At 35.6% G+C, this 15,991-nt stretch overlaps 1 protein-coding gene across 2 annotated transcripts in view; it reads right to left on the bottom strand.

The window, feature by feature from the left end:
- LOC142240755 (uncharacterized) overlaps positions 1-15,739 on the bottom strand; it is a 36,618-nt gene extending 20,879 nt beyond the window's left edge. Inside the window, exon 1 of one of the 2 annotated variants that reach the window (XM_075312473.1) lies at positions 15,088-15,739. In XM_075312473.1, coding sequence (XP_075168588.1) covers positions 15,088-15,203 — 116 coding nt within the window. In that variant the 5' untranslated portion in view covers positions 15,204-15,739. The remainder of the gene's footprint in view (positions 1-15,087) is intronic. The other variant, XM_075312474.1, reaches the window with a different exon arrangement.
- Positions 15,740-15,991: the final 252 nt, after the last annotated feature.

Raw genomic sequence — 15,991 nt, 5'->3', positions numbered from 1 at the left:
CAAACATAAAAAATTTTAATGAAATTTTCTTTGCGTTGATATATTTTTAAGGGGCCAATTGGTTACTTCCATTATTTTATTTGCAGCATACACTCTAGGTCTCTCCTTCTAAACACATTTATGTTTATACGCTATTTCCAAATTAATATATGTTTGCATCTAAGCATATTATATTTACAAACATTTTATGTCCCAAACATAATATGTCTAACCTATTAACACATATGTCCCAAACATGTTATGCTAGTTTGTGAACATTATATGCTTGCACTTAAAAATATTGTGTTAAAAAATTTTAATTCCTAACATATAATTTTTACACCCAAACATATGAAAAACAGTCTTTTGCGTCCGTGTAGGGGCCCAATTAAAACATTGACCCATATCTCCCATCTACGAAGTTGACCTGCTTGTAGACATTAACTTCTAAATGCGCACCGTATCTTTTAAGATACAAGCAGACAAAAATTCTTACGTCTTAACATTTTGTTCGAATTCTACGAAGTGAAGTTTGTTGCATTTAGAACATCATAACGCAGTTTCGAAGAATATGTTTTTCCGGAAAATCTGTAGTACTTCTGTGTAAACTGGAACAAAATTCAAAATCCTACAAATTGGAGAATAATTAATTTTTACCAGAAATAAAAGGAATGTTGGAAAAAAATTGTGTGTAGTGTAAAAATATCTCTATTATCTATGCTCTAGGGAGCCACCGTGGTGCAATGGTTAGCATCCCGCCTTGCACACACAAGGTTGTGGGTTCGATTCCTGCTTCGATCGACCACCAAAAAGTTTTTCAACGGTGGATTATCCCACCTCAGTAATGCTGGTGAAATTTCTGAGGGTTTCAAAGCTTCTCTAAATGGTTTCACTGCAATGTGGAACGCCGTTCGGACACGGCTATAAAAAGGAGGTCCCTTGTCATTGAGCTTAACATGGAATCGGACAGCACTCAGTGATAAGAGAGAAATTCACCAGAGAATGCCACCTAAAGGGTGATACGGTCAAAATTTGGTCAATATAAACTTGACGTATTTCTTTCAATTTTGCATTAAAAAATCTGAACACCCCTCATTTTGAAGGTGTGTGTGTGTGTAGAATGTTGCTCCTATTTTAATTTTGGAATTCACTCTTCAGTTGTCAAAATGCCGTCCAAGCAAGAAGAGCAGCGTATCAAAATTTTGCTCGCGCATCGCGAAAATCCGAGCTACTCGCACGCAAAGCTGGCAAGATCACTTAAAGTTGCCAAATCAACCGTTACAAATGTAATTAAAGTGTTTGGGGAACGTTTGTCGACAGCCAGGAAGTCTGGATCGGGGGGAAATCGAAAACCGGAAGCCGCTGAGACGACAAAGAGAGTTGCCGGTAGTTTCAAGGGAAACCCTAACCTCTCCCTCCGAGATGCCGCAAATAAGCTGGGTGTATCGCCTACAACCGTGCATCGAGCCAAAAAACGAGCCGGACTATCGACTTACAAGAAGGTAGTGATGATAAACAAAATACGACGGCCAAAGCGCGATCCCTGAGGCTGTACACGACGATGCTGACGAAGTTTGACTGCGTGGTAATGGACGACAAAACCTACGTCAAAGCCGACTACAAGCAGCTTCCGTGACAGGAGTTTTATACGTCAAAAGAAAGGGGAAAGGTAGCAGATATTTTCAAGCACATAAAACTGTCAATGTTCGCAAAGAAATATCTGGTTTGGCAAGCCTTCTGTACCTATGGCTTGAAAAGCAGCAATTTCATGGCTTCCGGGACTGTCAACCAAGAATATTACGTGAAAGAGTGTTTGAATAAACGTCTGCTGCCTTTCCTGAACAAACACGGTTGTTCCGTACTGTTTTGGCCGGATTTGGCATCTTGCCATTACGGCAATGGAGTGGTACGCCGCCAACAACGTGCAGGTGGTTCCCAAGGACAAGAACCCTCCCAACACGCCAGAGCTCCGCCCAATTGAGAAATACTGGGCTATTGTCAAGCGGAACCTAAAGAAGACCAAAAAACTGCTAAGGACGAGCAGCAGTTCAAGGCAAACTGGCTTTCTGCGGCGAAGAAGGTGGACAAGGTGGCTGTACAAAATCTGATGGCAGGTATCAAGCGTGAGGCCCGGCAATTCGGATTTGGAAAAGCGAAAGCCTAACTGAATATTTTTCCTGAATTTTATACTAATTGAACTTGAAAAAGAAATTTAATTTGATTTTTATACCCACCACCATAGGATGGGGGGTATATTAACTTTGTCATTCCGTTTGTAACACATCGAAATATTGCTCTAAGACCCCATAAAGTATATATATTCTGGGTCGTGGTGAAATTCTGAGTCGATCTGAGCATGTCCGTCCGTCCGTCCGTCCGTCCGTCCGTCTGTTGAAATCACGCTAACTTCCGAACGAAACAAGCTATCGACTTGAAACTTGGCACAAGTAGTTGTTATTGATGTAGGTCGGATGGTATTGCAAATGGGCTATATCGGTCCACTTTTACGTATAGCCTTCATATAAACGGACCCCAAAATTTGGCTTGCGAGGCCTCTAAGAGAAGCAAATTTCATCCGATCCGGCTGAAATTTGGTACATGGTGTTAGTATATGATCTCTAAGAACCATGTAAAAATTGGTCCACATCGGTCCATAATTATATATAGCCCCCATATAAACCGAACCCCCGATTTGGCTTGCGAGGCCCCTAAGAGAAACAAATTTCATCCGATCCGGCTGAAATTTGGTACATTATGTCAGTGTATGGTCTCTAACAACCATGCAAAAAGTGGTCCACATCGGTCCATAATTATATATAGCCCCCATATAAACCGATCCCCCGATTTGGCTTGCGAGGCCTCTAAGAGAAGCAAATTTCATCCGATCCGGCTGAAATTTGGTACATGGTGTTAGTATATGGTCTATACCAACCATGCAAAAATTGGTCCACATCGGTTCATAATTATATATAACCCCCATATAAACCGATCACCAGATTTGACCTCCGGAACCTATTGGAAGACCAAAATTCATCTGATTCAGTTGAAATTTGGTATGTGGTGTTAATATATGGCCTCAAACTCCCATGCAAAAATTGGTCGATATCGGTCCATAATTATATATAGGCGCCATATAAACCGATCCCCAGATTTGACCTCCAGAGCCCCTTGGAAGAGCAAAATTCTTGCCATTCGGTTGAAATTTGGTACGTGATGTTAGTATATGGTATCCAACAACCATGCAGGAATTGGTTCCTGTCAGTCCATAATTATATATAGTTCCCATATAAACCCATCCCCAGATTTGACCTCCGGTGCCTTTTGGAGAAGCAAAATTCATCCGATCTGCTTGAAATTTGGTACGTGGTGGTTGTATATGATATTTAACAATCATGGCAAAAGTGGTCCATATCAGTCCATAATCATATATAGCCCCCCATATGAACCGATCCCGAGATCTGGTTTTGGAGCCACTTGGAGGAGGAAATTTCATCCGAGTCAGTTGAAATTTGGTACATTGTGCTAGTATATGGCCGTTAACAACCACGCCTAACTAGGCCCATATCGGTCTATAGTTATATATGGCCCTCAGATAAATCGATCCCCAATGAAACAAATATTGGTCCATATCAAGTTCATAATTGTATATAGCCCCCATATATGCGACCCCCATATTTCAATTCTTGCTCTCTACGTACAAAAAGTCCATATCGATTCCTAATTATTTGTAGACTTAACTATACATAACTTTATTGTCTAATATATACCATGTATGGACTAAATCACAGTCTTTCGTAGAAGTTTCTACGCAATCCATGGTGGTGGGTACATAAGATTCGGCCTGGCCGAACTTGCGGCCGTATGTACTTGTTTAAATTAACGATTTCACCGATTTACACGCGTTTTCCCTTGACTAAGTTTTGACCGTATCACCCTTTAACCTAACCTATCTATGCTCAAATGGTTTATTTGTAAACAAAAACTTAGTTTAATTAGCACTGTATCTTTCAAGATAAAACCAATAATTTTGAAAAGAAAATGCAAAAAAAGAAAACAACATTTTTTTTTAATGTGCTATGCAGATGTTTTATTTTTACTAAAGGGTGATTTGTTAAGAGCTTGATAACTTTTTTTAAAAAAAAAACGCATAAAATTTGCAAAATCTCATCGGTTCTTTATTTGAAACGTTAGATTGGTCCATGACATTTACTTTTTGAAGATAATTTCATTTAAATGTTGACCGCGGCTGCGTCTTAGGTGGTCCATTCGGAAAGTCCAATTTTGGGCAACTTTTTCGAGCATTTCGGCCGGAATAGCCCGAATTTCTTCGGAAATGTTGTCTTCCAAAGCTGGAATAGTTGCTGGCTTATTTCTGTAGACTTTAGACTTGACGTAGCCCCACAAAAAATAGTCTAAAGGCGTCAAATCGCATGATCTTGGTGGCCAACTTACCGGTCCATTTCTTGAGATGAATTGTTCTCCGAAGTTTTCCCTCAAAATGGCCATAGAATCGCGAGCTGTGTGGCATGTAGCGCCATCTTGTTGAAACCACATGTCAACCAAGTTCAGTTCTTCCATTTTTGGCAACAAAAAGTTTGTTAGCATCGAACGATAGCGATCGCCATTCACCGTAACGTTGCGTCCAACAGCATCTTTGAAAAAATACGGTCCAATGATTCCACCAGCGTACAAACCACACCAAACAGTGCATTTTTCGGGATGCATGGGCAGTTCTTGAACGGCTTCTGGTTGCTCTTCACTCCAAATGCGGCAATTTTGCTTATTTACGTAGCCATTCAACCAGAAATGAGCCTCATCGCTGAACAAAATTTGTCGATAAACACATTTCGAACCGAACACTGATTTTGGTAATAAAATTCAATGATTTGCAAGCGTTGCTCGTTAGTAAGTCTATTCATGATGAAATGTCAAAGCATACTGAGCATCTTTCTCTTTGACACCATGTCTGAAATCCCACGTGATCTGTCAAATACTAATGCATGAAAATCCTAACCTCAATTATTTATTTTTTTAGTAATCGATGTTCTTTTATTTTTATTAGGTGTGTTCCTTTACTTTACTCGTAGTAAAATGTAGTAAAAGAGAGAAATTTTGAAAATCCTCTCAGATTTCTATATTTTTTAAATGTACAGGAACGAAAATATAGTAAATATTGTAAAAATGTCAAATAAAAAACAAAAGAAGCATTGTGATTTGAATAAATATTTTCAAAATATGTAGGTAAATTAAATACTTTTATATCGAAATTTTTGTGACAAATGGCAGATTTTTTGCAGGAAGCTTTGAAATCCTTATTACGATAGAAAGAAGCTATGGTTTTTACTTTGTTATAAAAAGTACTCCTTTTGCAAAATTTTTAATCAAAGTAAAACTCTGGCTTCTGGGCCATAAAGTAGAGTAATAGCGCATATTATCAGTATCTTATAAGGTGGGGTTTTTCATTCCGTTTGTAACACATACAAATAACGAATTCTGACTATAGAAAGTATATATAGTCTTGATCAGGGAGAAATTATAAGACGATGTCTCTCTGTCTGGCTATCTGTTGTAATCAGGCTACTTCCTTCAATAATGAACTTATAGTGCTGAAATTTTAACAGACACGTTTTTCTTCTACATGCAGGTCAATTTTGAAGATGGGACTACTTCGGCCTAGGTTTCGATTTTGCTTCCATATGAACCGACCCCCGAATTGGGGGTCTTCATGACATAGACATTAAAACTTTTATCCGATTTGCACGAAATTCAAAACGTAGAGGTACTTTTGGTCCATTAAAGGGTGTGCCGAATTTGGTATGAGTCGGTCAATGTTTTGGTACTTTCTTCGAAACAAGTGGTATTGGTTCGGCATTGTTTTGAAATTCAAAATTGTGGAGTCTACACGTTAAATCTAAAGCACAAAGGTGCACAAAATTTTCCTCCAGAATACTTAGAATTTTATAAGGAATGTTGTCCTTCTAGACTCAAAATAATACCCCACTTTGTTCAAATTTTGCAAAAAAAAAAAATAAATTGTATGGCCCTATCTCGCAAATATTAGATATATTCGCACACATACACAATCTTTTTTTGGTAGTTTATAAGTTCTATCCAGCAAAGCAAAAATCATGAAAATCGGTGCATAATTGCGCGTTTGCCAAGTAACACTAAATTTCATACATCCGAGGTGCCCAACTTCCAACGTCTATAGACCAGCCCGTGAATCCACTAGGGACCTACAAACCTCTAAATATAGAGAAAAACATTTCAGCTTTGGCACAAAGAAAAAATGATGATCATATCTTAATCCATTAAAAAGTTACAGATTTATTTCCAAAAAAAAGCGATTTGGAACTACTTTAGTTTGGAAAATTTGAAAACAAATAATTATTTTTGTCATGACATATCTACAACTTTTACTCGAAAGAATTTGTCGAGTAACTTGTAGTAAAAAAAATTTAAAAGAGACATGCATTTTGACATTGTTCTCTTAAAATTGTTTACTACTTTTACTATTTTTTGGGGTTAAGGAACGGTTTCTAGTAAAAACTAGTAAAAGTAGTAACTAGTAGTACGTAAAGGAACACAACTATTGTTTAATTGAAATTGCTCAATCACGAAAATGATTTATTTAATTCAACTTTGCCAAAAATTTTCAATTAAATTTTTGCTTTCAATTAACAAATGATTTTTTTGTCAAATTTTTGATACATTTTTTCTCTTTCCTCACCCTAATATATTCGTCTCTATGCCAATTAATATCAATGCTCTTTGAAAATTTTGCCGTTTTTGGCAATGTTAAGGCCAACATGAGGCATTGTGACATGTGAAACATTCCACGTACAAGATACCGGCAATGAAAGAAAGTTATTCTCTCTATGCAACATTTGTAATTGAAATTTACAATTGTAATTTATTTGTTTGTTGTCTCATTTATGTTTCCTAAGAGTTTTTCAAGATTTGTTTGATATGTGACACAAGTGACATTATAATGATGAAGTATTTGTTTCCCTCGTATTGCCAAACTTTCTAACAAAAGTAAAAATATTTTAATTAAAACAACGGATAAATGAAAAACACAAAAAACAAAACTTATCATGATTGTGTTATAGACAATTAACATTGTCATAATTTTCTTAATAAACGAAAAAGAGAGAGAGAGAGAGGGAGAGAAACATAAAGGTTTTGTTTTTCTCTTACATTGCTATTGTCATTCAGTGACTTTGCACGTTGGTTGCAAGGTCATGATGGCTTAGAAATTTGTTTTCCACCATATATGTAGCCGTACATATGCGATTCATTATGTAAAACAACCATCATTTTGAATTAAAATAAAGTTTAATTACTTTTTAATCAAATCATGAAAATCTAAGATGTGATGAAACATCAATCATATAGAGAAAGTGGGTGAGGTAACTTTGACATTGTTTAAATTGAGCAAATATTTGATGTAAAAAGAAAGTATTTTATCCGTTTCGATGATGTGTTTAGTTTGGCATCCTGCTTGTAATATAATGTCATATTCATTTAAGATTGATTCAGTCTATAATACATTGCAATACTGAAAACCATCGGTCTTGCGTTGTTCGACATGATGTCTGTCATTCTGCTGTAATTTGTAGAAAGTAGTGGAACTGTGGTGCTGCCATTTGGTTCACATCTATCTTCAGACAGATTATAGTTCGAAGATAGGTTATATATTTTAATGTAACCTCAACATAGACTGATTGGCTGATAAGTCCCCGGTCTGACACATAGATGGCGTCGATAGTATTAAATGCATATTATTTTTATATAATACCACCTTCAAATGATTCGTGTCAAAATTTTACTTCTGTAAGTCAATTAGTTTGTGAGATAGAGCGTCTTTTGTGAAGCAACTTTTGTTATTGTGGAAAAAATGGAAAAAAGGAATTTCGTGTTTTGATAAAATACTGTTTTCTGAAAGGAAAAAATACGGTGGAAGCAAAAACTTCGCTTGATAATGAGTTTCCGGACTCTGCCCCAGGGAAATCAATAATAATTGATTGGTATGCAAAATTCAAGCGTGGTGAAAGGAGCACGGAGGACGGTGAACGCAGTGGACGCCCGAAAGAGGTGGTTACCGACGAAAACATCAAAAAAATCCACAAAATGATTTTGAATGACGGTAAAATGAAGTTGATCGAGATAGCAAAGGAACGTGTTGGTCATATCATTCATCAATATTTGGATATGCGGAAGCTCTGTGCAAAATGGGTGCCGCGCGAGCTCACATTTGGCAACGTGTTGATGATTCTGAGCGGTGTTTGTAGCTGTTAACTCGCAATACACCCGAGTTTTTCCGTCGATATGTGACAATGGATGAAACATGGCTCCATCAAACGTCCAATCGACAGTCGGCTGAGTGGACAGCGAACGGTAAACCGTCTCCGAAGCGTGGAAAGACTCAAAAGTCCGCTGGCAAAGTAATGGCCTCTGTATTTTGGGATGCGCATGGAATAATTTTTATCGTTTATCTTGAGAAGGGAAAAACCATCAACAGTGACTATTATATGGTGTTATTGGAGCGTTTGAATGTCGAAATCGCGGCAAAACGGCCCAATATGAAGAAGAAACAAGTACATACGGCCGCAAGTTCGGCCAGGCCGAATCTTATGTACCCACCACCATGGATTGCGTAGAAACTTCTACGAAAGACTATGATTTAGTCCATACATGGTATATATTAGACAAAAAAGTTATGTATAGTTAAGTCTACAAATAATTACGAATCGATATGGACTTTTTGTACGTAGAGAGCCAGAATTGAAATATGGGGGTGGCTTATATGGGGGCTGTATACAATTATGAACTTGATATGGACCAATTTTTGTGTGATTGGGGATCGATTTATCTGAGGGCCATATATAACTATAGACCGATATGGACCTAGTTAGGCATGGTTGTTAACGACCATATACTAGCACAATGTACCAAATTTCAACTCACTCGGATGAAATTTGCTCCTCCAAGAGGTTCCAAAACCAAATCTCGGGATCGGTTTATATGGGGCTATGTACGATTATGGACTGATATGGACCACTTTTGGCATGGCATATACTACCACCACGTACCAAATTTCAAGCAGATCGGATGAATTTTGCTTCTCCAAAAGGCACCGGTGGTCAAATCTGGGGATCGGTTTATATGGGAGCTATATATAATTATGGACTGATAGGAACCAATTCCTGCATGGTTGTTGGGTACCATATACTAACATCACGTACCAAATTTCAACCGAATGGCAAGAATTTTGCTCTTCCAAGGGGCTCTGGAGGTCAAATCTGGGGATCGGTTTATATGGGGCCTATATATAATTATGGACCGATATCGACCAATTTTTGCATTGGAGTTTGAGGCCATATATTAACACGACATACCAAATTTCAACTTAATCAGATGAATTTTGGTCTTCCAAGAGGTTCCGGAGGTCAAATCTGGTGATCGGTTTATATGGGGGCTATATATAATTATGAACCGATGTGGACCAATTTTTGCATGGTTGTTATAGACCATATACTAACATCACGTACAAAATTTCAGCCGGATCGGATGAAATTTGCTTCTCTTAGCGGCCTCGCAAGCCAAATCGGGGGATCGGTTTATATGGGGGCTATATATAATTATGGACCGATGTCGACCAATTTTTGCATGGATGTTAGAGACCATATACTAACACCATGTACCAAATTTCAGCCGGATCGGATGAAATTTGCTTCTCTTAGAGGCCTCGCAAGACAAATCGGGGGATCGGTTTATATGGGGGCTATATATAATTATGGACCGATGTGGACCAATTTTCGCATGGTTGTTAGAGACCATATATTGACACCATGTACCAAATTTCAGCCGGATCGGATGAAATTTGCTTCTCTTAGGGGCCTCGCAAGCCAAATCGGGGGATCGGTTTATATGGGGGCTATATATAATTATGGACCGATGTGGACCAATTTTTGCATGGTTGTTAGAAACCATATACTAACATCATGTACCAAATTTCAGCCGGATCGGATGAAATTTGCTTCTCTTAGAGGCCTCGCAAGCCAAATTTTGGGGTCCGTTTATATGGGGGCTATACGTAAAAGTGGACCGATATGGCCCATTTGCAATACCATCCGACCTACATCAATAACAACTACTTGTGCCAAGTTTCAAGTCGATAGCTTGTTTCGTTCGGAAGTTAGCGTGATTTCAACAGACGGACGGACGGACGGACATGCTCAGATCGACTCAGAATTTCACCACGACCCAGAATATATATACTTTATGGGGTCTTAGAGCAATATTTCGATGTGTTACAAACGGAATGACAAAGTTAATATACCCCCCATCCTATGGTGGTGGGTATAAAAAGTGTTGTTCCACCAAGACAACGCACCGTGCCACAAGTCATTGAGAACGATGGCAAAAATTCATGAATTGGGCTTCGAATTGCTTCCCCACCCACCGTATTCTCCACACGCAGAGAAGGAATATGATCACCTCAACCATGTTATTTTTGGATGGTGATCATGTAACATGTTTATGGCAAAAATGTTCTTTTCTCGCCAAAAATAATATGCTTGCCGAAATCAGACACATAACCTCCGAGAAAATAACATGGGTGCGACAAACATGTTACATGGTCACCATTCAAAAATAACATTTTGCTCTTGAAACATGGTTGAGGTGATCATATTCCTTCTCTGGGTGCAGATCTGGCCCCCAGCGACTTTTTCTTGTTCTCAGACCTCAAAAGGATGCTCGCAGGGAAAAAATTTGTCTGCAATGAAGAGGTGATCGCCGAAGCTGAGGTGAAGGAGTACTACCAAAATGGTATCAACAAATTGGAAGGTCGTTATAATCGTTGTATCGCTCTTGAAGTGAACTATGTTGAATAATAAAAACGAATTTTGACAAAAAATGTGTTTTGCTTTGTTAGACCGGGGACTTATCAGCCAACTTGTTATGCTTTCTTATTATCGTGCAAAAATTGGTTCATACACGCAAAGAAAAAAAAAAAACGTTTGGAAAACGTGTACCGAAAACGTTTTTCTTTTGTTAGAGTTTTTTGAATTGCTTCGAAAATTTTAAACTTTTATCACCAAAAAAAAAAAAAAATCGTTTGTTACAAAATTTTTATTTTTTCAATAAAAAAAGTTATTTTTGAAACATTAACACAGTCCATTTCGATTATATCAAACACTGTTCTTTTCTGACTTTAGGTCTTTAATAAGACACATTTTGTAGTTCAAAATTTAATATACTACAATGTAATGTTGAACATTTTTTCGGAATCTTCCGAACATATCTGGAATATATGTAAAACAAAAAACTTTGGTCGAAGCAGGGATCGAACCCACGACCCTTAGCGTGCAAGTCGGACGTAGCAACCACTGCTTCACGGTGCCAAACTAAATGTTTGTTTCTGTTAAATAAACTTTGTTTATTCGGTTCGTGGGCGCTGCAAGCTATGCTATATAAATATAACTTATATGGATATTTATCTATTGATGACCATAACAGGTACATAGCTCAGTGGTTGGTGTGTTGGCTTACAAAGTGCATGGTCCGCGGTTCGATTCTCCGTCCAGGCGAAAAGTAAAATAAATTTAAAAATTTATAAAATCGTATAATTTCTTCTACATTGTTGATATTACAGGAAAAGGTGTTAAGAACTAAAAAACGTCGTGAATGTGAGAAAGATGTAAGGGAAAATGCAATTAGCAAGAAAACAATGTTTTTTTAGTTTGTCTTTATGAAATTGTTTTTACATCCTGGAAAAGAATAAACGTTTATCACAAAAAGTATATACTTTTCTTCCAAATGCACTTCCTTACAGCGAAAAGCAAATGAGAAACGAACTTTGTTTGTCTAAAATTTCGTTTGGGAGGAAAGAATTATTTTTTTGCGTGTAGCGGTTTATAATTATATACAGCCTCCATATATACCGCTCCCCATATTTGACTTCCGGACACGGTTGCCAACGTTGGTAGAATTCTACCAAAAATGGAAGATTTTTTACTGTTTGGTAGTTTGGTACAATTCTTTATATATTGCTATATTTTGTAAAATATTCCTCTTTTCTAAAGAAATAAAATTTTGGCAAAATTTTCTAAAGAAATAAAATTTTGGCAAAATTTTCTAAAGAAATAAAATTTTGGCAAAATTTTCTAGAGAAATAAAATTTTGGTGCAATTTTCTATAGAAATAAAATTTTGACAAAATATTCTATAGTAATAAAATTTTGGCAACATATTCTCTAGAAATTAAATTATGACAAAATTTGAATAGAAATAAAATTTTGGAAAAAAATTCTATTGAAATAAAATTTTGGAAAAATTTTCTATAGAAATAAAAGTTTGACAAAATTTTCTAGAGAAATAAAAGTTTAACAAAATTTTCTACAGAAATATAATTTTTGCACAATTTTCTATAGAAATAAAATTTTGACAAAATATTCTATAGAAATAAAATTTTGGGAACATATTCTCCAGAAATTAAATTTTGGCAACATATTCTCCAGAAATTAAATTTTGACAAAATTTGTATAGAAATAAAATTTTGGAAAAATTTTATAAATAAATTAAATTTTGACAAAAGTTGTATAGAAATAAAATTTTGGAAAAAATTTCTATACAAATAAACGTTTGACAAAATTTCTTATAGAAATGAAAAAAATCCTGTAAAATAAGAGTTTTAAATTTGGTAGATTTTTGGTAAAATTTTGGTAAATTATTTTTTGGCACGAGTGGCAACCGTGCTTCCAGAGCATCTAAGGGGAGCAACATTCTTCCCATCGGGTTATAATGTAATTACCATGGGAAAACCCATCAAGAATTAAATTGGATTCAGTTGGGTATGTGATGATAAAATTTTGAAAAACTGCAACAAAATGGTGCATAGCGGTTTATAATTAGATACAGCCTCCATATAGACCGATCCCCATATTTGACTTCCGGTCACGGTTGCCACCATTGGTAGAATTCTACAAAAACTGGCAGATTTTTTACTGTTTGGTAGAATTCTTGATGTTTTCCTATTTTTTGTAAAATATTCCTCTTTTCTAAAGAAATAAAATTTTGTAAAGAAATTAAATTATGACAGCATTTTCTCGAGAAATAACATTTTTGGCATAATTTTCTATAGAAATAAAATTTTGACAAAATATTCTATAGAAATAAAATTTTGGGAACATATTCTCCAGAAATTAAATTTTGACAAAATTTGTATAGAAATAAAATTTTGGAAAAATTTTCTATAGAAATAAAATTTTGGAAAAATTTTGTACAGAAATATAATTTTTGGCACAATTTTCTATAGAAATAAAATTTTGACAAAATTTCTTATAGAAATAAAAAAAAAATCCTGCAAAATAAGAGTTTTTAAATTTAGTAGATTTTTGGTAAAATTTTCATAAAATTTTGGTAAATTATTTTTTGGCACGAGTGGCAACCATGCTTCCGGAGCCTCTAAGGGGAGCAACATTCTTCCCATTGGGTTATAATGTAATTACCATGGGAAAACCGATCAAGAATTAAATTGGATTCAGTTGGGTATGTGATGATACTAGACTAAACCTTCAACAACCATGTAAAAATTGCTCAATATTAGTCCATAATTATATATAGCCTCCATATAAACCGATCCCCAAATTTGTCCTTTGGAGCCTCTTGAAGAAACAAATTCCATTCGATTCGGTTGAAATTGAAATGATGGAGGATATGCCATCTTTTGCTTCAGATCCTTAAAGTATAGCGACGTCTGTTGAAACCACCACACTAACTTACGAATTAAACAAGCTATCGCCTTGAAATTTAAGCGGTACTTATTGATGTGGGTTAGATAGTACTACGAATGGGCCATATCATATTATCTGCAGTCCCCATATAAATCGATCCCCAGATTGGCCTTCCGGAGCCTCTTGGAGAAATACATTTCATCCGATGACCTCTAACAACCATGCAAAAATTTGTCCATATCGATGCATAATTATATATCGTTAGCAGAAATGCAAAAGAACGTAACTAACAAAAATTCGAAAAATGGTTTTTTGACTGTATTTGTCGTGTTTTATCTACAGCCATGGTCTCACAAACTTTTAGGTTGCTACGATCAAAAATGAAGTAGGAGTGTTTTAATCAGTATTTAAAAAAAATGGTTACGTAAACATTATTTTGCAGATTTTATAACGTTTTTACTTTCTCCTGCAAAAAAAAAATGAAAATTGTAGTTACGTTCTTTTGCATTTCTTCCAACGATATAGTCCCCTATATAAATTGATCCCCAGTTGGCTATCGGAGCTCTTGGAAGAACAAATTTGTTGCGATTGGAGTGAAGTTCGGTATGTGACGTTAGTATGTGCTGTGACGTGATGTCAGTATAGACAAAATTTGTCAAATATCGGTTCATAATTGCATATAGCCCCCATATAAACCGATACCCATATTTATCTTTTTTAGCCTCCTTGAGAAGTAAATTTCATTCGATCCGTTTTAAATTGTATATACTTTATGCAAAAATTGTATCTTTGGGAGGAAAGATATTATTTTCATGTATTTTTATTAAAAATTTTGTTTCAGCATCTTATATTATTGGTACTGCTATGAATTAACGATGAAAAAAATGCTTTTAAACGACACTATGTTTTTTGGAATACGTTTGAATATTAATGATGACATTCCAAGGTTAGTTAATTTGTTAGTTACACTTTGATTAGTTTACCAATATTAGAATTAAACACAAAAATAAATATATTGCTTTAGTATCAACAATGTTATCGTTGTCGTATAGGAATTTGTAAATAAAAAATATCCTTTGTGTTAGAATTCCCCCAAACACGGCATACAATTTCATAGTTACAAGTTATGATAAATGGTAATTTTGTTTACAACATTGTTCACAACTGTTAAGAGCAAATTAATTGTTAGAGAGAATTTCTCGTGAGCGAAAATTCTGTTAAATGAATTTTTCTGTTAATCACAGAGTTCTATTAAAATAATCTTCTGATTTCCGTTCTCTAAGGTAAAGTTAATGGCGATGAATTGAGATGATGATGAATTGTGATGTTGATGTTGTTGTTGCTTTTGTTTGGTTTTTGATGTTTACCTCTGCTCCCGTTTGAGCCAGACATCTAGCTCGTAGTGTGTATAGGATTTCTGGTATTTCATTTGTGTAACTTTGTGTGGTGTCCTTAAAGCTTTTGGTGGCTGATGGGTTAACATATCTAAGATTTTTTTGCCCGTGTATTTGTATCGGTTGCAATATCACGCAAACATTCATGAGAACCAACCTTTTAATTCCATTAAAATTTGAGCAGAGAAATAATTTTTTTCAATATTTATACTTAAATTTGTTTTCAACTGGAGTTTATAGTTTTATGTTTCACAGAAATTAATTGAATTTTTGTGGTCAACACTTTAACATAAACAAGAGATTTAGTTCACACATGATATTCATTCATAGAAATATAAACACAAATCTAATGAAATTAATCCCCGTTTGAGCTGACAGTTATGTTAACAGATTTTGAGGATTATATTACGATCAATGTCCACTTAAGTGGCTTGGGGGGACATACAATTTAACACTGGGTTTTCTGTTTTCGTATTTTATGTTTTTTTCGTTTTTTTTTTTTTTCAATTGACAAGGATTTTTAAATGCTTTAGCCTTTTCGATCCGTTAAAGAGGTGGTAATTGTATACTCGATCCCGATATTTTACGATTGGCACAACCGTTGCTTAGCCAATTCACTGAGCAAATGAAAGTGAAATTGAAACGACTCGAACATTTTCTTACTGTTATCACAACCATCATTGGCGGCATCATGGTCTTTCCCATCTTCATTATTATGTCTTGGCTTAAATCGTCATACAGTGACAATGATCATTATGATCATCTGGTTGTCGTCATGATACATCCAGTCAGCTACTAACTAAAATGCCATTGCAGATCAAAATAAAAAAGGCCAAACAAGAAGAAAAATGTGTCCCAGCTTTGGGCAATGAAGACC

This window comes from Haematobia irritans, chromosome 5 (assembly GCF_050003625.1).
Source record: "Haematobia irritans isolate KBUSLIRL chromosome 5, ASM5000362v1, whole genome shotgun sequence".
NCBI lineage: Eukaryota > Metazoa > Arthropoda > Insecta > Diptera > Muscidae > Haematobia > Haematobia irritans.
Note: the sequence above shows the minus strand (reverse complement) of the source record. Positions and strands in the feature narration are given on the sequence as shown.